Below are 22,545 nucleotides of genomic sequence, written 5' to 3'. Positions count from 1 at the left end.
CAAATCGTGCATTGAAAGATCTGTTTGGAATGCGTTTGTTCAGTGGAGTGTGTGTTTAAATGTGCTTTGAGAGATTTCTGGCGCGTGAAGGTTTTGGAGCAGTGTTGACACATGAAAAGAATTCATCAGGGAAGGTGTTTTGAGATGGTCAGTAAGGTATCTGCGTGCGTGAAAGTGTTTGTCGCAAAGTTTGCATACAAATGTTTGTGTTGAATGGATCTGCATATGGTTGTGGAGATCCATCTCACCTGTGAAGTCCTCATTACAAAATGTGCAATTGAAGGTGAGAGTAGAATGAGTTCATAAGTGTTAAGAGCGCGAGTTGTTTTGAAGCATTGCTGGCAATGTTCACATTGCATCATTCGGTTAGTGTTGTGTTTTTTTAAATGTGCGTTCAGATATCTCTGCACTCGGAAGCTTTTGGAACAAAAGGTGCATTGAAAGTCCTGTGTGGAATGAGTGTGTTGAGGGGAATGTGTCTTTAAATGTTTTTCAGGAAGAGGAGAATGGGCAGGTGACGTCACATTAGTGTGGCGAGCAAGTGGGTGTGCACCCTGTGTGCACATACCGACAGCATCAAAAGATGTCACCAGAAGGTTATCATGTGTGTATCTGAGAGGCATGAGAACCTCGTAATGCCCATGATCCAAAGGACCGCTAAAGAGCCAGGATATGGAGAGACGTTGGGCTGGATTGTAAACTCGAGGAGAGGCATGAGAACGTTCTTGGAAGTAAATGCCGAAGTTATCCCAATGTTGGCAAACAAAGCCAACATCCATGTTGCGAAGTTTGAGAGCAACAGTTTCGTCAATGACATTTTTTCAGAAAAACCCGACTGATAGAAACAAACAGTTACCTGATGCAGGAATTTCTAACACATTGAAAGTAGTATTGTTTCCATGAAATACATTTGAAGCGGTAGCCATGGAGGGCAAATGAATAGTCAACGTGGCTCACAGCTGGATTTGGACAGCAGCACAGACCAAAGCGAGTGAGTATGTGTTTGATGAGCTGTTCGAGTTGGCGGGCAGTGATCTTAGGTGCGTTCCCTATCACTTGGGAGGAGGGGTAGAGTTTCTGGGCGGGGCTTCGTTGTTCCTTTCCCATGGTTTTCGATGGTGGACGCGGTCGGGTGTCGTAACCGAAAAGAATAATGAAAAGTCAACGCTCAGAGGTGCATGTGGACTCCTAGCACAGACGAAAGCAACTTACGGGGTGGTCGGTGAGTTGTTGTGTCTGGGCACATGAGCAGACAGTGTGAATGCCTAGAGAGCGAGGGTGGACGCTGGCCAGGGAAACATTTTCCGTGTTCCCGCAGGACCATCTAAGAAGACGCACGTTTGTCGCGGATGCGAATTGCTGTATGTAGCGTGTAAAACAGTTCGCGATGGTGCACGCGGTCGTGCGTCGTAACCGAAAAGTCAACATGGCTCAGAGGTGCATGTGGACTGTAGCACAGACGAACATAAATGACGGCATGTTTTCCGAGGCGTCGCGTCCGAGTTGGTGGGCATGGCTCTGCAAGTTGTCGTCGTATCCAATGGTCTTAGAGTTGGTGGGCGTGGCTGTCTTGCGTGCTTTCCATGGGTGTCTACTTGTCAGCGGCTTAGTGAATTTATATATATATATATATATATATATATATATTTATATTATATATATGGGCACCTTGCAAGTAAACCCAAATACTTAAACTGCAATCATCAAAATTTATGATGCTCCAATCGATCTGCCACCGATTTATATCAGCTAGTTTTCATTCCACTTGACTTGATCAGTAATTGGTAAGATGGCTGATACATCAGACATATGTATATGCTGTCTAGTTGAACTCTGTGTAAAAGAGAAGGGACCAACAGACAGATGTGCATCATCATCTGAAATTCAAAGAGAAGCTGCATTAATGAGTTTAGAGCTTTTCATTTTGTCCTTTAACATGAACACTCCTTGGGAGAGTGTGGATGGTGTGTGAGCCTGTGTTTAGACATTTACATTTTGAATTAAAAGAACAAGAAAAAAAACAAACAGATATAGAAGAATTTGCCCTCACTGCTTTGTAAACAGGCTTGTTAGGTTAAGAGACAAATAGGGCTTCTTAATAAACAGCTTATGAATATTTTATCATGGCTTGTAATTGACATATTTTAAGGCATACATATTATGTATGAATGTTTTGAGTATAAGTTTTATTTGTTTATAAAGTATTATTTAAAGGGGATTTTATTTTAGTATTTTTATGATGACTTAACCCTTAAACTGCCGGAACCGGCTATAGTCGATTCCCAGTGCAATTTGCACACCAGAGCTGAGTAAATTCGGCGACAAAACATTCATTGAACTCCGCAACTGGCTAAAGTTGGTTCCCAGTGTGATTTGGCAGCATGGTGGAGCCGAGTATATTTGGTGACGTACATTCATTGAACTCCGCAACCAGCTATAGTTGGTTCCCAGTGCAATTTGCCAGCACGCCGGAGCTGATCAGTCAGTGGTGTACATTTGTTGAGCAGCCAGCTCATGACCACTGCCGCTCCCTGCAGCATCACGGTCCCTGGGATTCGGCCTCTGTATGCTTGCATGCAGTCAGTTCAAGCGCAGTTGGCTTGGTGATTTACTGAATTTCATCAATGGCGTCAGTTGCACCTTGTACACATTGTTCGAGAAGTTTTCTATAGTTTATTGGCAGTGTGTAAAATGATCAGTGTTGCAGTAATTGTGATGCTCTTTGCATGAAAAAAAAAAAATGTGTTCCATTAAAATTTCACTTTTTCTTAGTGAATTGTCACATTTACTTAAAGTGCACTAAAAAAGTATTTGGCATCCAGGGGTGCCTTAACCCCCAAGTATGTAGCAGTTTAAGGGTTAATAATAAACCTATAGATTTCAATGCAATTAATAATAAAAAAAAAGTGCAGGTAACATCTGTGGCCTACAGTATAATTATAAAAATGGGAAAACACTAGTACTGATTAAATTCATTATGGACCACAATCTCTGTATGTTACACTTGTAAGAAAATGCCAAAAAATAATGAATTTGCACCTCTAAATCACATGACTCCATCTGGATATGTTTACTCACAGTCTGAGTCAGGGCAGCGGTGTGATCGTAATTGTTAGATCTGAAATGATCATTAAAAGAATAGCCACTGAATGTTCAGTGAGTTTCATCGTTTATCATCCAACAAAATACAATGAGTCTTTTAATGTTCTCTTTTCACAGACAGTCTTTGTTGTGGGCGATTTAAAATCCACATCGATATTCCTAAATATTAGCTTAGGCAAATTTATACATGGTCTTCTAGCATTTTGCATTGTTGTACTTTTTCTTGTTTCTTAATCCAATTTAGAACTCCGTCTTTCACATATTTATTGTTGCTGCTTGATGTTTAATATTAGTTTGTATTCAGCGTTACTTCTGTGCTTTTATTCCTTTTGAATATTTGTGAAGCACTTGCATTTTGAACTTGGGAAAGGTGTTATATAATTTAAATGCATAATTAGTATTTTAAAACCAAGGGAAACACTTTAATATAGAACATAAGGCCTCTACACTGTTGGTTACGTAAGAGCTGAGCGTAAGATGATTGGCATCAACCCAAAAAAAAAATTCTAATTAGAGTATCCCTACCAAATATAATTGAAATTAAAATACGAATTATGAATGAGTCATTGGAATAAATACATGCAAACATAAGGGTCACATTTTAACTTCACACAGATCATTTCCAATCACTACTTCAGACTTGAAGGCAAAAATATAAAAAATGACCAATAAGTCCTATCTTATATTGACCCTTAATGTAATTGTATTTGTCCTTTCATTTGTCTGAAGTGTAACTGATTATTGTAATGCTGTGTAGTCAGGCTGTTCAGACTGTTCACTTGGTATGTTTACAGCCAATTTAAAACATAGTATCAAAACTCATAACTAGAACTAAAAAGTTCAACCAATAACCCCAGTTATTAAACAATTTGCCTGGCTTGAAATTAAGTTTATAGAGTCAATTTCATGTCCTCCTCCTTACGCCCCAAGGCGTGAATGGATTAGGCCAGTCTCTGTTCTACTGAACTTAAACTGTGTCTATCCTCTGGGTATATATTGCAATTTTCAAGAGCTTTTAGCTATTAAACACTGAAACAACATACCCATGAAAATTAGAGAACCAAAATGTTCTTAGACCGTAAAAAGCTGAGGACCCATTTTAGCATAGCATGCTCTGATAGGAGATGACGTTAAGGTTTAATTGTTCTCGTGAATTCCCTTCAAAATTAACTAATTATTTTTGTTTTGCAATTACCAAGTCTTATCCATTTTCTTTCTCTTCTTGGTGTCTGTGGCGGAAAATGCTCTCTGCCTTGGAGAAACTGTCATCACATAATAAGCACATATTCATATCTCTGCTATCCATATTAAACTGTCATGTAACTGCTGGAAGAACAATCATTATTAGAATGAAGTCAATATATGACAATGGGAATTTGGAGTTCAAAGAAAATTCCCCGCAAAAAAACACACACAAACAAAAAATAAATAAATAAGGGAACACTTATTCATAACAGTCTAACACCAAGTCAGTTAAGCTTCAGGAATATCAGTCTTTCCAGTTAAGAAGTATATTAAGTGATTGTGAATTAATTACACCTGCTGTGGTGCAAATGAAAGGGACAACAGGTGCACTGGAGAGACAATAACAAGACAACCTACATAAAGGAAATGGTTTTGCAGGTGATGGACACAGTTAATTGCTCTCTCCTTATCCTTCCTGATTAGTTCTTCTCTAGTTTTGCACTTTGTTAGTGTCCTTGTCGCTACTGGTAGCATGAAGCAGTACCTGCAGACAATTCAGGTTGCACAGGTAGTCAGCTCCTCCAGGATGGCCTTTCCATGCGTGCTGTCACAAGAAGGTTTGCTGCGCCACCCAGCACAGTCTTAAGAGCCTGGAAGAAATACTAGGAGATGGGCAAATACATGAGGCGAGCTGGACAGGGCTGTAAAAGGGCATCAACACAGCAAAATGACCAGTATCTGGCTCCCTTGTGCAAGGAGGAACAGGAGGTGCACTGCCAGAGCCTTACAAAATGACCTTCAGCTGGTAACTGGTATCCATGTTTCTGACCAAGCTGTCAGAAACTGCCCCCATGAGGGTAGCATGAGGGCCCAATATCCTCTAGTGGGACCTGTGCTCACAGCCCATCACTGTGCAGCCATGGTGAATGTTGTGCAGCTTGCAACAACATCCTGTATGACCGGTTTGATGATGGGTCAGTGATATTCTGGGGAGGTATAGCTTTTGAGGGTCACACAGACCTCCACATGGTAGGCAATGGAACCCTCACTGCTGTTAAGTACCAGGATGAAATCCCCAGAGCGATTGTCCAACATTGTCCAGTGAAGTGGACCCTGGGTTCCTGCTGGTGCAGGTAAATGCCCTTGCTAATGTAGTCAGAGTTTGTAGGCAGTTTCTGAATGATGAAGGTATTGATGCCATTGACCGGCATGCAAATTCCTCAGACCTGAATCCAACTGGGAACATCTGGGATGTTATGTATAGGTGCATTCAACACCGTCAAGTAGCACCACAGACTGTGTAGGAGCTCACTAACAATGAATGGCTATGACAGTATAAATCAGAGAAGGAAAAAAATGTAAATTTAGTTTAATACAATGGAACCTCGGGTCACGACCGTAATTTGTTCCAAACCTCTGGTCGCAACCCGATTTGGTCGTGACCTGAAGTAATTTCCCCCATAGGATTGTATGTAAATACAATTAATCCGTTCCAGACCGTACAAGCTGTATATAAATATATATATATATATATATATATATATATATATACACACACACACAGTGATCCCTCGCTATATCGCGCTTCGCCTTTCGCGGCTTCACTCTATCGCGGATTTTATATGTAAGCATATTTAAATATATATCGCAGATTTTTTGCTGGTTCGCGGATTTCTGAGGACAATGGGTCTTTTAATTTCTGGTACATGCTTCCTTAGTTGGTTTGCCCAGTTGATTTCATACAAGGGACACTATTGGCAGATGGCTGAGAAGCTACCCAACTTACTTTTCTTTCTCTCTCTTGCACTGACTATCTGTGATCCTGACGTAGGGGGTGTGAGCAGGGGGGCTGTTCGCACACCTAGACGATACGGACGCTCGTCTAAAAATGCTGAAAGATTATCTTCACGTTGCTACCTTCTGTGTGCAGCTGCTTCGTGAAGCGACATGCTGCACGGTGCTTCACATACTTAAAAGCTCAAAGGGCACGTATTGATTTTTGACTTTGTTTTTCTCTGTCTCTCTCTCTCCCTGCTCCTGACGGAGGGGGTGTGAGCTACCGCCTTCAACAGCTTTGTACCGGCGGTGCTTCGCATACTTAAAAGCCAAACAGCCCTATTGATTTGTTTGCTTTCCTCTCTGTTTCTGACATGCTCAGCTCCTGACGCACACTCCTTTGAAGAGGAAGATATGTTTGCATTCTTTTAATTGTGAGATGGAACTGTCATCTCTGTCTTGTCATGGAGCACAGTTTAAACTTTTGAAAAAGAGACAAATGTTTGTTTGCAGTGTTTGAATAACGTTCCTGTCTCTCTACAACCTCCTGTGTTTCTGCGCAAATCTGTGATCCAAGCATGACAATATAAAAATAGCCATATAAACATATGGTTTCTACTTCGCGGATTTTCTTATTTCGCGGGTCGGTCTGGAACGCAACCCCCGAGATGGAGAAGGGATTACTGTATATGTATATATATATATATATATATATATATATATATATATATATATTTTTTTTTTTTTAAATAAAAAAAAGATTTTTAAACACAAAAATAGTTTATTATACCATAGAATGCACAGTGTAATAGTAAACTAAACATTTACTTACTTCTGTAATGTTTATTTCTTCTGCTTGGGCTCTCTAGCTCTCTCTCTCGCTCGCTGCACAGGGAATGCACAGGGAGAGACTGAACATGTGCAGAAATCAATCGGCGAGTACGAACCGGAAGGGAAACTGGCTTGTTCGTCACCCGAGTGTGTGGTCGTGAATAGATGCAAAAGTTTGGCGAACTTTTTGGTCGTTACCCGATTTGTACATGGTCCGAGACGTTTGTGACCCGAGGTTCCACCGTACTGAAAATATTTAGAGTTAAAAGTGAACATTTTAGCTATCAACTTTTATCAAGAAAGACACTGGCGACAGAGAAACTAAATCAACATCTGAAATGTTGTGTTTCTAACTTTTTTAAATGGAATACAATGTTATCTTTTATAGCTCAATTTGCCTTCACACTATAGTCTAGAAACTGAAAAGAATAACAGGGCTGTAACAGTTTCCCCTCTGCATGATTCAGGACAAGTCACAAGTAGGGTCAAGCATTTATAATGGTACTGGAAAAGTACCGAAAACCACAAATTTTAAAACAGTATGGCACCAGCACTGTGCGTTTTTCTGTACCAGAAGTAAATACCAGCTTCCCCCTACAAACGCCCCCCCCCCCCACCCCCCAACAAACACAACTTCGTAAAGGCAAGCAATCGTGCAGCACAACAGGAAGGTTGGGGTAAGACGAGAGGATGTTTGGAGTTACCCGTTATTTGCTTTAGAACCGTTTTAATACTGGTAATGATATCAGAAAGCCGATTCTGATATCAAAATCAAAATTTCACTACCGATACAGCACTACATACAAGTAGTTTTTTTTTTTTTTTTTTTTTAACTACTTTTTACTACATGGACATGGATTTTTACACATCGAGACTTGTCTATTCAGGTTGTCAACTTCAAGTGCTGAGAACAAAGGCCAGTGCCGGTGTGGTACCCTATTTACCCGACAAGGTAAGAAGGTCGTGTCGTGACAGCAGAGCCAGCGCTAAGCTAAAGGCTAAGCGGCTAGCGAGGAAGTGGCGATACAAGCCTTCCTTGCCTTCTGTGATCCTGGGAAATGTGAACTCACTACCAAATAAGATCGACGAACTGGCTGCGCTAGTGAAAAATGTCAGGACCTACAGAGAAAGCAGTTTGTTGTGTTTTTGTGAAACGTGGCTAACAACTAACATCCTAGATGCTAACGTGGAGCTACCTGGGTTTAGCACATTTAGAGCAGACAGACACAAATAACTGCGGGAAGAGGAGAGGAGGAGGACTCGCTCTCTATGTGAATACAAGGTGGTGCAACTCTGGACATGTAAACGTCATCCCCCTTTGCAGGGACATCGAACTGTTGGCCGTCAGTCTGCGTCCCTATTACTTGCCCAGAGAGTTTGGACACGTCATTGTTATTGTTTACATCCCTCCTCGAGAGGACGTGGAGATAGTGGGTGACATCATCCACTCTGCTGTTGCTAAACTACAAACGCAGCACCCGAGGCGCTGTGCTAATCTCTGGAGACTTTAACCATGTGACGCTGGACAAAACATTACCTGCCTTCTCCCAGTATGTGGATTGTAACACCCGGGGAAATAGGACTATTGACCTACTGTATGCAAACATTAAAGACGTATACAGCGCCACCCCGCTTCCTGCGCTTGGGAAAGCAGATCATAAACTGGTTCTGCTTTCCCCCTACCCACAATTATAGCAGCCCAGGTAAGCAGAGAGCTAAGGAGACTTCGTGCCAGCAAAGCAGTGGGTCCAGATGGAGTATCGCCATGACTGCTGAAAGCCTGTGTGTCCTCTACAGCAGTGCTCCGCAACCGGTGTGCCACGGCACACTGGTGTGCCTTGAGCCGATACAGGTGTGACGCGGTCAAATAAGACAATTTTCTAACTAAATAATATTTCAACGGTCCTCCTTAGAAACACAATAACGAGAATACGTGCAATGAAATATTCGCGTAAATGGCCTTTTAAAGGTTTAATAATTTTATGTGTCATTTCTCTGAAATAATAAATCCCATCGCCTGTCGCCTACGACGTAGGCCCTACGTAGTCGCCAGACAACTCCGTAGTATGCTTTGATAGCCAGAGCGCTCCGTGCCCTCACCTAGATTCAATTCAAGCCGACGTATTAGTCGTGCTACGTCGCATTCACTCGTCTTGCGACAGTAGTTATCATTCATTACTATTAGTTGTGTTGCTGAATTGTGTATGGTTAACGTTCTTCGTGTGATTCATATTTAGTTTTATACCCCTTTAAATATGGATAAATATTTACATGGAAAAGATTCGTCTTCACGTACAGATGATGAAGAACCCAGCACAAGTGTTGCAAAAAAAACAAAGAAGATTGTGAAAAGGAAGTACAACGAAGACTACATTCGATATGGATTCTCGTGGTGTGGTGACGAAACGGCTCCAAAGCCACAATGCATCATTTGCGGCGATCAGCTATCAAACGGGGCAATGGCACACAGTAAACTAAATCGCCATCTAAATTCAAACCATCCCAATTACGCCAAAAAAAGACAAACAACTCTTGTGTTAATTAAAAATGATAAGCGGTCATGCTTAAAAGATCTTGACCAAGAACTTCGGGTTGCGCTGACAAATATTGAGCCGAATATAAAACTTTTGTGTTCATTGAAACAAGCGCAGGTATCACATTAATCAGTCATTATGTTATAATAATTATTAAGATTGCATAAAAGAAAATATAGTATAGTTTTTATGTATGTGTACTTATAATAAATGTATACTTATAATAAAAAATGAAAATTTATTGTAGAATTTGTGTATTAAATTAATATCTATATATCAGTGGGGTAGCTGGAGATCATGTTGCCCGGGGCGGTGAAAAATTTGACGCCCCAAAGCTGAAAGAAATTTTTTTTTGCGCCTCCTCAAGGAACAAAAAAAAGGAAACTGCAGTAGTTTGGACGCCCCTAAATAGCTGGCGCTCGGAGCGGACCGCCCAAACCCACCCCCCCAACCCCAGCTACGCAACAGCTAAATATTATAGGTTTTGACGTGCCGCGGAAATTCTAGGAAGAACTTTGGTGTGTCGTAGGTGAGAAAAGGTTGCAGAGCACTGCTCTACAGCGTATCTTCAACCTGAGCCTGGAACACGGGATAGTCCAGAGGCTTTGGAAAACATCTTGCATCACCCCAGTCCCAAACGTATCACATCATAGTGAGTTGAATGACTTCAGGCCTGTCACCCTGAAGTCACAGGTGAAGACGACCATGGAGCGGCTGCTGCTTCACCACCTGAGGCCACAGGTCCACCATGCCCTCGACCCTCTGCAGTTCGCATACCAGGAGAAGGTGGGAGCGGAGGATGCCATCATCTACATGCTACACCGATCCCTCTCCCACTTGGACAGAGGCAGTGGTGCAGTAAGAATTATGTTTCTGAACTTCTCTAGCGCTTTCAACACCATCCAACCTCTGCTCCTTAGGGACAAGCCGACAGATGGGAGTAGATTCATACCTAGTGGCATGGATCGTGGACTATCTTACAAACAGACCTCAGTATGTGCGTCTCAGGATCTGCAGGTCTGACATTGTGGTCAGCAGCACAGGAGCGCCGCAGGGGACTGTATTTTCTCCAGTCCTGTTCAGCCTACATCGGACTTCCAATACAACTTGGAGTCCTGCCATGTGCAAAAGTTCGTTGACGACACTGCTATCGTGGGCCGCATCAGGAGTGGGCAGGAGGAGGAGTATAGGAACCTAATCAAGGACTTTGTTAAATGGTGCGACTCAAACCACCTACAACTGAACACCAGCAAAACCAAGGAGCTGGTGGTAGATTTTAGGAGGACCAGGCCCCTCATGGACCCCGTGATCATCAGAGGTGACTGTGTGCAAAGGCTGCAGACCTATAAATACCTGGGAGTGCAGCTGGTTGATAAATTGGATTGGACTGCCAATACCTCTGTGCAAGAGAGGACAGAGCCGACTATACTTCCTTAGAAGGCTGGCATCCAACATCTGCAATAAGATGCTGCAGATGTTCTATCAGACGGTTGTGGCGAGCGCCCTCTTCTATGCGGTGGTGTGCCAGGGAGGCAGCATAAAGAAGAGAGACGCCTCACGCCTGGACAAACTGGTGAGGAAGGCAGGCTCTATTGTAGGCATGGAGCTGGACAGTTTGACATCCGTGGCAGAGTGACGGGCACTGAGCAGGCTCCTGTCAATCATGGAGACTCCACTGCATCCACTAAACAGTATCATCTCCAGACAGAGAAGCAGCTTCAGCGACAGACTGCTGTCACTGTCCTGCTCCACTGACAGACTGAGGAGATCATTCCTCCCCCACACTATGCGACTCTTCAATTCCACTTGGGGGCTAAACATTAACATTATACAAAGTTATTGTCTGTTATACCTGCATTTTTATCACTCTTTAATGTTTTTTTATCAGTATGCTGCTGCTGGAGTATGTGAATTTCCCCTTGGGATTAATAAAGTATCTAAGTAGATATCCCACAGCATTATGGATTACCATCAAATGCATACACACTTCCTAAAGAATAAAAAGAGTTCAGAGTAGAGATAACATTGTGGCAAACTAAACCTTTCCCACTGAACAAGGTTTTTAGTTGCTAGAAACTATCCCATAAAAAACTGACATGACACTTTAGACATTCATTAACAATGAAGGGATGTTCTTTTCCATGCTTCAGTATGGACTACAACAAGGCACACTCCCTGTTATATATCCCGTAATACACCGTGATAATTTCAGGAGCAGAGTGTGCCTTGTCTGGAGCTGGGGGAAGAGAATGCCTTCTTACCTTACAACAGTGGCAATGGTACTGGATGGACAGAGAATGCTTTCTAAAACATGCGGTTGAAGGTAGGCCTGTGCGATATATCGAGTGGCACAATATGAACAATATTTTTTAATGCATCGTTTGAAAACAAACCTATCGCGATATGTTATGTAATGTTTTATTAAACACTACAAGTGTGTAGTGCGTTATTTCTGCTAATTGGAGCACATCCTAAATGCAGTCATTGCGATTAAACCCCGCCTCCTGCTTATCTTAAACAGTAACAACAATGGCTGAGACGGAGGCAGAAACGAGTACGGCTATCAGCGACGATTTAGTGCCAAAAAAAGGTACAAATGTGACCTCTATTGTTTGGAAATGGTTTGGCTTTAGACAAAATGATACAGAACAAAAGACTGTTATATGTAAACTTTGTAAGAGAGAAGTAGGAACGAAGAGCGGCAACACCTCGAACCTCTTCAATCATTTGAAAACAAAACACATTACGAAGTACGAAGAATGTATTAAACTTCGCGAGAACTCTGCTCAAAACGCAACGAAACACATCCCTGCCGCAAAACAAATCACGCTGGTGGCAACGTTCTCTCGTTGCATACCGTATGAAAAAACAAGCCCCAAATGGAAGGAAATAACAGCTGCAGTAACATACCACGTTGCAAAAGATATAGTCCCTGTTGCCACTGTCGAAAAACATGGATTTCATAAACTACTGAGAACGATTGATCCCAAATATGTAATTCCCAGTCGGAAATACTTTGCCGAAGAAGCGCTGCCCAAATTATACAACGAGGTAAAGGAGAAAATTCTGAATCAGCTTCAGAACATTTGCCACTTCACCACATCCGATCTGTGGACTAATCGTACCATGCAACCATACATGAGCCTAACTGTTCATCTTATTGAAAACTGGGAGATAAGAAGTGTTTGTCTTCAGACAGGATTTGCACCAGATGACCATACCGGAGAAACGATTGCGCTGGGGCTCAAAGATGCGCTTAAATCGTGGAACTTAGATGACGCGTGACAAGTGTGCATTCGCCACGGATAACGCTGCAAATGTGATTAAAGCCGTTGATCTGAACAAATGGAAGAGACTGCAGTGCTTTGGTCACCAGCTGAATCTGGCGATTGGTATGGTGTGTGCGTGCGTGCTAGTAATGTGTCAATCACGAACAAAACGGTTCTTTGAGCCAGCTCTTTTTAGTGAACGGTGGGAGCCAATTCCCGTTTTTTGGAACAGATGTCTGTGTAGTGTTTGTGGCGAAACACTAAGTGCAAACATCTAATCATGGGTCAGAACACTGCTAAATTTGGCTGAATTATAAAAGGCTGGAGTGGGAAAATGAAGAGGCGTTTGGGAGCCGAAAGAGCCAATTCTTAGTGAGCTGGGCAAAATGATCTGGCTCACTAAAAAGAGCCGAAGTGCCCATCACTAGTGCGTGCGTGTATGAGAAATGTTTGAAAATAAATAATAACGCGTAATAAATATAAGAAATTTGTAATACTAAATGTAAAGTGTGTGTGTGTGCGCACGTATGAGAAATATGTTAAATAATAAATACGCTAAGAAATAGTAAATAAACTTAAATAATGTGTATGAGAAATTAATAACAACAAATAATAAGACTGTAATTTGTGTTTGGTTTTAGACAGAAGCATGAGAGATCCCCGCATTGAACGGGCAATTGGTGTATGAAAAAGAATTGTTGCATGTTTTTCCTTCAGCTGGAAAAAAAGAAGGGATTTGACCGTAACACAGAAAGAACTCAATCTGCCTTCCCATCAGCTCATAACAGAATCCCCTACAAGATGGGGGTCAAGGGAAGCAATGATACAGAGAGTGTTGGAACAAGAGAGGGCCATCACCCAAGTTCTCTCATCTGACAAGAAAACCAGACATCTGGAACTTACATGGCAGGACATAGATGTACTAGAGTCAACTGATAAAGCTATTCGACCCCTCCTGGAATTTACAGATGCACTCTCAGCTCAGTCCTATGTTACAGTCTCCTATGTTAAGCCAGTGCTACACCTTTTTCAAACCAGCATCTTGGCTCACCAGCCAGAAGACACAGAGCTCACTATGTCAATTAAGACCAAAATTCTTGATTATCTGAGAGAGAAATTTGATGACCCTGCCACCCAGCAACTACTAGACATTGCTTCTTTTTTGGATCCACGTTTCAAAAGATCATACATTCCTGAGGAAAAGTATGAAGAGGTCAAACACAGAGTTGTGTCTGAAGTGGAGACCCTTCAACATGATGAAACCAGTGCCCAGCCTGACTTAGCCTGGGAACTTTCAGAAGCAGCTAAAGCATCATCACCACCACCAGCCAAAAAGGAGAAGCGAAGCCTTGGTAGCTTCTTTAAGAGGCCAACATCTTTAACGACATTGTCTGACAGAGATAAAATTGAAGCTGAACTTTCAACCTACCTACAAGCAGCTGAAATTGACACAGACAAACCCACTTGCATGGTGGAAAGAGCACGAACCAATCTTTCCAACTCTCAGTCGCCTTGCAAAAAAATATCTCTGCATACAGGCCACTAGTTCGCCCTCAGAAAGGGCATTTAGCACAGGTGGCAACATAGTGAACTGCCACAGGGCATCTTTAAAGCCAGAAGCAGTTGACAGACTTGTCTTTCTTGCACAAAATTTGTGAAATTGTGTTACCTGAATGCATGTTCTTGCCACGCTTTATTTGTTTACAAAACATAGCTTAAAAAGAGCATATTGAAACATTATTATTTTAATTTTTTTTTAGGCAAACCTAGTAAAGTAGGTAATGCATCTACTCCTACTCCAACTAGCTTTCTTGCGTAAATGTTTAGATGTGTTTCTTGCATTAATGAGTATATTTTGGTTTATGCCTATGATGTAAAGTTGTAAGTTTGCAACTACATGTAAATAACTAAAGAGCAATATAAATGTGTGGCTTCTTTTTTAAGTAATACTAGATAGGAAAAAAATAACGTTGCATATTGTATATTGACTTTTGGTCCAAAAATATCACAATTTGAATTTTGAGCCATATCGCCCAGCCCTAGTTGAAGGTCTACCTGAGCAGATTTGGACAAAGTAAATCCAGAGACCTGAAGTCCTAGCCAGCTGATGGCTTACGCAACCTAGGCTACTGTCCAAGGCCCCAAGCTTCCAGGTTTGGCGGTGCACATTCAAAGTTTTCATCCCCATTTTTTCCGTGCACCACCTGCTTGCATTTTGGCAGTATGGTGCCACAGGCAAGCAGACCAATAAAAGTGGGTATACTCAGGTGGAAGGTGTTTGATTGGATCACTCTTATAAAGTGACATTTTATAGGTAGCTGATCTGATCATTAGGGGCCAGCAGGTTAGTGCCAACTTTTCACTGTGATACCCGACTTACAGCTAGCAACATGTGTTTGCCTATCTGAGATAAGACCTTGCTATAAAATATAAACTACAAAATTAGATATTAATCTGGTACAACAGTCCTATATGCAGTAGCTAACTATTAAATTATTATACTAGGTAACTCATATAAGGGATTTCTCTACATCATGGAATACTCAATAAGTAAAGCTGCATCTCACTTTGCATGAAAGATAACTGATCTGAAAATTATTGAACTAAATCCATTGGAAATATCTACAAAGTACGACTTGTCAAGTGTGACATGACAAAACAGGGCTAGAAGTGGCAACACTTGTTCTCTTGTTTAAAAAAAAAAAAAAAAAACACAAAAAAACTCCATATGTTAAGTCTGTTGCATTTCCCCTAGCTGCTGCCTTTTCATATTTACTGTTCAATGAGTCCGATCTTCACGGTTTGCTTCAAGTAAGAAAGGCATTTATGAAAGAGCATATAGAACATAGAGAGTGTTGCCAGCACCAACATAAGCTACCTTGGCAATACAATTTAAAATGAGCTCAATGATACAAAAAGTGAAGGTAATTGAGCATACGGGGAGAGAGACATCAAGCAGTCCAAATATTACTGCATTATTTTGAATTGCACACCTGATGTTAGCCAGGAGGATCAAGCAACTTTAATAAGAAGAACTGTCACACTGGAGGAAGTTCCTAATAATAAAAAAGCATTTTAGGTTATTCTCTCCAGCAACAGAGAGAACAAAAGACTTTTTTGTCTCCTCTTGCTTTGGATAGACTTAAGGAACTAAATATTCTTTTCGAAGACTGCAAAGAGTAATCATTTGTCACTGGAACAAACATGAAGAGGAGAAAAAAAGATGTGCAGGCCAGACTGCTACAAAAAAAATCCCTGAACTTTCTTTGTGCCATGTGCTGCCCACAACCTAAGTTTAGTGGTAGCTAATGCAGCCAGTAGCTCAAGAGATGCTATTGCCTTCTTTGGATATCTACAAAAGCTTTATTGCATATTTTTAGCTCTACCTCAAAGGTGGAGTATTTGAATGAAACAAATATCACAATACACGACTGCATTGTGCTATCCGAGGCCCCACAGAAAACCCTTGATACGGTCACAAAATGGTAGGGCCCTGCCTATAGTTACAATAGAAGGAAGAAGCTGTCTGGTGTGCCCTGCTTGAAGTAAGGTACAAAGAACACATAGGGATGGGCAGTGAAGGCTGCAAAAAAAGAAAAAAAAGTTCTAAAGAAAACTGCTGTGTTTAAGGAAAGATCCATATAAGCGATGGGAAAGGCCCCATGGAAGCCACAGAGAAGAAGAAGAAGAAGAAGAAGAAGGAGGAGGGGAAATGTAAAAACAAATTACAAAAAGTATACACTTTCACAAATTTTTTATTTTTTTTATTTTGCAACTTCTCATTGCCAATAAAAATGTTTTTTGAATTTCTAGAATACAGTTGTGTTTTCAGTTTGCAAAATGTGGACAGCCTTCTCATTTTATCTGTTTTCCCCCTCAAGAATAACTGAAAGTGATTTCTGTAATGAAATACTTAAACAAATCATAAAATAAAATGTTTTTTTGCCATATCGATAAACCCTGACACAAATAAAAAACTGTCACCTGACAAGTGTTTGTGGGTGGTATTATTGGGTAATCCATGTTTATTTACATAAGCAAAAAAATGGGTGAGAGCCTTTGTTCCAATCCAAAATTGAATAGTCACAGTATAAAAATAAATTTCATTAGCGCCAAAATACACACCTGAGCAACAAGCAATTCAAGTACAAGTTTTTTTCGCTACCAAAATCTACTTCTGTTGTAGCAAACTGTATTAATGCTTTAAGTAATGCCTGGTATGGAGTACTCTGACAACAGAAACTATAATTAAATTACTAGCTCCACTGTACGATGGAAATTACACTATCCTTACTATATTAACTAGAACAATTCCAGATTGTCTTTATGGTAGATCACTAAGTGCTTAATAGCACTAATAAAATAATTACTGTAACACAACAAATACAAGGTGGGGAGCGGTATTAGAGGTAGGACATAATTTTCTGAGTCCCTACAAAAAGAAAAATGACCCAGGGAAATTTGCCATTTACTAAAACACATTGGTATGAGAGATTCCTGAGACATACCCAAAAGAGTAACATAGCAGTTCCATAATGAAGCTCCCAAAAGCAAAAAATGATCTATACATCAAATCAAAAAACATTCCACTTTGGTACTGTTTAAGTGCTTTATTTGCTTTTTTACTTTTGTCAGTTAATTAGCATTATTCACTCATCTTTTACTTAACCCTTTTTCGAGTTACACATGCTGAACAAAGGCTGCAAAGTTGACAATCTTGACTTAATTGTGATATTCAGCCGATGTAACAGTAATAAAGACATTTAAAAACACTGCTCTTACTCTAACTCTCAAAAATACCCAAATCATCTTTTCTAGAAAAATGTGCAAAAGATCAAAGATTAATGTGTCACTATTTTAGCAAACAACTGTAAATTACTATTCCATGAGATTTCTCCTTCCTTTGACAGTCCGGAAGCAGATCAGACTATGGTGTGGCTGTAGATTAAAAAGGAAGGTAGATGGTAATTTTTGATTAATTTCCTTTCCAGTTGATTTTCCTACAGAACACAAAGATATTGACTCCACAACACAACACGAGGGTGTCTGAACTGGCCCTGGAAGATTGCTCAAGGACAACAGAATATTGACACAGGCCTGAACACCACTAACAGGTTGGCAAATTTCCTTAAGCCAACATTATGACCAAAGTTAAAATTATTGAAAGATCAATAATTGAGCACTTGCATCCAATGCTAATTCTAAAGATTAAACCCTTAATGCATATCTACTACTTCTGACCTGCCACCAAGCAGTTAATGTCTTCTATAATGTGCTGACTTTACCATCATTGCAAGACAAGTAATGCACTTTCAATGGTCTTAGGTATGCTCTAACGGACTTTCATGATGATTTTTGCCAGAAATGTTGATTGGGGCTTCGGATGATGATGCCTGGAAAGAAAAATCAATGAAGGACACCATGTATTCCTCATTCACCGACTCTTCGTGCTTAAAACTTCTTCAGCTTTTAGACTGAATCAGAACTCAACCCTATCGAGTGCTAAAGGAAAGCAGGTTTCGTGAAAACATTGATAATTTCTTTCAGCTACTTCTCCACAGTCCTGTTTGTACAGCATTGATAACCACTGGTTTGTATCATACATTTTATTGTCATTCTCCAAGAAAATATCAGATTAAAAATGGTTTTCAGTAATCACCACAGAACACATTGGGTAAGTAATGAAAAAAATGCAATTTTTGAGTGGAGTATTCCTTTAAAAACAAGTGGATATGGGCAGCATAATAACTTAGCAATTAGCAACATTGCCAGTTACTGCTGGGAGTTTGCAAGTATTCATTTGGAGTTTTTTTTTTCCTGTTCTTCCCACATCCCAAAGACATGTATTTCATGCTACAAAAAACTCTATATTGGCTCATGATCAGTTAATGCTGAGCAATCCAGGTGTGTGACACCTCAGGATTACTATACCTGGATTTAAAATTGCGTTGAGTAAATTATATATATATATATATATATATATATATATATATATATATACACACACACACACACACACACACACTGTACCATCATTTAAATGTGTAAGAAATTACAAAAGTCTAGGAAGGCATTATAAAAGAACACCTCTACTAAACATATTACAATACACATCAATACATTAAACTACTTTGTGCTTATTGATCAAGTAGCAGTGGTGTTGCCAAACAGTGTTTCATTCACAATTGGGGGCACATCATCATTTCTACACTACCACTTTAACATAGTGTTTTAACTACTGTAAAAGTAAATTATTCACGCATAGACACACACATATACATACATATACAGTTATATGAAAAAGTTTGGGAACCCATCTGCTGTCACTGTCCTGCTCCACTGACAGACTGAAGATTGTTCCTCCCCCAAAATATGCGACTCTTCAATTCCACCCGGGGGGGGGGGGGGGGGGGTAAACGTTAACATTATACAAAGTTATTGTCTGTTTTTTACCTGCATTATTATCAATCTTTAATTTAATATTGTTTTTTGTATCAGTATGCTGCTGCTGGAGTATGTGAATTTCCCCTTGGGATTAATAAAGTATCTATCTTAATTCTTTGGATTTTTGTTTATCATTGGCTAAGCTTTCAAAGTTGCAACTTCCTTCTAATATATGACATGCCTCATGGAAACAGTAGTATTTCAGCAGTGACATTAAGTTTATTGGATTAACAGAAAATATGCTATATGCATCATAACAAAATTAGATAGGTGCATACATTTGGGCACCCCAACAGAGATATTACATCAATACTTAGTTGAGCCTCCTTTTGCAAATATAACAGCCTCTAGACGCCTCCTATAGCCTTTGATGAGTGTCTGGATTCTGGATGGAGGTATTTTTGACCATTCTTCCATACAAAATCTCTCCAGTTCACTTAAATTTGATGGCTGCCGAGCATGGACAGCCTGCTTCAAATCATCCCATAGATTTTCGATGATATTCAAGTCAGGGGACTGTGACAGTCATTCCAGAACATTATACTTCTCCCTCATGCAGATTTCGAACTGTGTTTTGGGTCATTGTCCTGTTGGAATATCCAAACCCTGCATAACTTCAACTTTGTGACTGATGCTTGAACATTATCCTGAGGAATTTGTTGCTATTGGGTTGAATTCATCCGACTCTCGACTTTAACAAGGGCCCCAGTCCCTGAAATAGCCTCACAAAATGATGGAACCTCCACCAAATTTGACAGTAGGTAGCAGGTGTTTTTATTGGAATGCGGTGTCTTCTTCCGCCATGCAAAGTACTTTTTGTTATGACCAAACAACTCAATTTTTGTCTCATCAGTCCAAAGCACTTTGTTCCAAAATGAATCTGGCTTGTCTAAATGAGGATTTGCATACAACAAGCAACTGTTTGTGGCGTGAGTGCAGAAAGGGCTTCTTTCTCATCAAACTGCCATACAAATGTTCTTTGTGCAAATTGCACTGAATTGTAGAACGATGTACAGAAACACCATCTGCAGCAAGATGTTCTTGCAGGTCTTTGGTTACAGACAACCCAAAGATCACCTCCATTCTCACAATCCTGCGTATATACCACTCCTGTATTTTTCTTGGCCTGCCAGGACTGGATTTAACAGCAACTGTGCTTGTGACCTTCCATTTCCTGATTCCATTCCTTACAGTTGAAAGTGACAGTTTAAACTTCTGAGATAGCTTTTTGTAGCCTTCCCCTAAACCATGATACTGAACAATCTTTGTTTTCAGATCTTTTGAGAGTTGCTTTGAGGATCCCATGCTGTTACTCTTCAGAGGAGAGTCAAAGGGAAGCACAACTTGCAATTGACCACCTTAAATACCTTTTTTCATGATTGGACACACCTGTCTATGAAGTTCAAGGCTTAATGGGCTAATCCAACCAATTTGGTGTCGCAAGTAATCAGTATTGTGCAGTTACATGATTCAAATCAGCAAAATTACAAGGGGGCCAACATTTTTGCACAGCCAGTTTTTCACATTTGATTTAATTTCATACAATACTGCTTCACTAAAAATCTTTGTTTGGAAAACACCCCAGTACCCAGATGTTCCTAGGAAATGAAACACATACCACTTATCTTTTTTGTTGAAAGTTGAGTAAATTATGCAGGCTTAGAGGGGTTCCCAAACTTTTTCGTATGACTGTATAGATAGAATTACAGCTAATATATATGTGTGTGTCCTACAATGTCAAAATAAAAAGCCTAGTATAAACTGGAGTAGACTCTCCTGCAGTTACGATGTTCGAATATTATTATTATTATTGATATAATACGTGATAAAAAACATTTTGTACATCAACCTCGGTGCGGTTATTGTTGGCTTTGTGCGTCTCTGTCAAAGTTTAGTAAGGCAAAGTGAAGGCATAATTTTAAGAGGCGTTATCTTACACAGTCATTTTCAGTTTCGATTTTAGATTACAGGCTTCTGCCTAGTGAAATGCTTACAGATTTCTAGTAAAAAATAATTTATATACACCAGAGAAGGCCTTGGTAGTTACCCGATTTCAAAGTCGTGCTTTTCTGTTCTCTGGCCACATCCTCTTTCCACACACGTGTTCGTTTACGGAAGTGAATGACAACATATTTGAAATTATTTATATAATATTAGGCAAGCGATTAATTTTCGCACTGTGACGCTCATGCTTAGTTATTACAATCGCCAAAGATGGGCTAAAAAATGTAAGATCTCGGCACTTGAACAAGGCCCAACTTTTTTCATGAGAAGTTCTAATCATGACGATGCAGCACCCATTGGCTTAGAACTACTCAGGTATTTTAGTGACTGATTTCTGCTCTTTCTGCCTTTTTGACGGTAATACATAAACCTTTTTCCCTTCAAATACGCTTCAAATTCACACAGAAGCAGACACCACAAAGAAGTAACCCCTTCTTGCTTTTCAGACCTCATCTGCCTTGACTCTTAAACAGATGATACTAAACCCACATATTTAAGTTAGTTAAGGAAATTCCTATCAAAGGATACTAAAAGATAGCATAATAAACCACTGAACCCACTCAAAGTCAAAATCTAAAGCTTGTATGACAAAAGGTTTCTTCGTTACAGGAAAATAAAATCAGCAATAACTTGAAGGTCGTCTCCAATTAAGTATCACAGTAATCTCCGATTTTTAAGCGTGATTGTAAAATCCTTTGAGTTGTCTTCTTACCTTGTGAATTCTTTTCAAGGCCATTGTTGTTGCTTGTGTGGCTGTCACTGAAAACGTGTATTTTATTCGCTTAAAATGGCGCTTACTTCCTCCACTGCAGGCTCTCCTTCGAGTATAAAAAAAAGTGGCCCGCAATATATTAAACGGACTGACAATGGAGCAGACAGAAATGGTACATAAACTTAGGTCACTATCCACAGAAGTGTGGTTTTATTTGTTGTCGGCTAAATTTGAGAATAAAGTCCTTCCTCCTGTAGGAAGCAGCTACCGCATTACCCAAACAACGCTGCTTCGCACCCTTCCGCCAGCCTCTGTGCAGAGCTCAGACTAATAGAGCAAACAGCCTACCAAGCGCCGCCATTTCGGCTCTGAAAGAAGGGCCACATGGTCGTGTAGGCGGAGCCGATATGGCGCCTGCAGTCTGTTATTTCATCATTCAGCATTGCTGTGTTTATAGCATGTAGAGTTAAAAGGATACTAATTAAGCTAAGATGACAGACCATGTTTCCCCGTTTTTCCTTTTCAAGTTAGTACTCTTGCTTTATAAGATTACTGCATACACTGGTAGTACAAAACAAACACAATAAAAAAATTAAAAAAATTATAACAGTCAGAAGACTACCTGAGATACCGGATGGAAACCTACAATCTTATGAGAATATGAAATTCTTTAGAGCCATCTTAACAG

General features: G+C 40.2%; 1 protein-coding gene across 1 annotated transcript in view; it reads right to left on the bottom strand.

The window, feature by feature from the left end:
• Positions 1-22,189, bottom strand: part of ube2d2 (ubiquitin-conjugating enzyme E2D 2 (UBC4/5 homolog, yeast)) — a 71,887-nt gene extending 49,698 nt beyond the window's left edge. Inside the window, exon 1 of the mRNA XM_028791169.2 lies at positions 21,858-22,189. Coding sequence (XP_028647002.1) covers positions 21,858-21,881 — 24 coding nt within the window. The 5' untranslated portion in view covers positions 21,882-22,189. The remainder of the gene's footprint in view (positions 1-21,857) is intronic.
• Positions 22,190-22,545: the final 356 nt, after the last annotated feature.

Source organism: Erpetoichthys calabaricus, chromosome 11 (genome assembly GCF_900747795.2).
Source record: "Erpetoichthys calabaricus chromosome 11, fErpCal1.3, whole genome shotgun sequence".
In the NCBI taxonomy this organism is placed as follows: Eukaryota; Metazoa; Chordata; class Cladistia; order Polypteriformes; family Polypteridae; genus Erpetoichthys; species Erpetoichthys calabaricus.
This window is presented reverse-complemented; position numbering and strand designations above follow the sequence as displayed.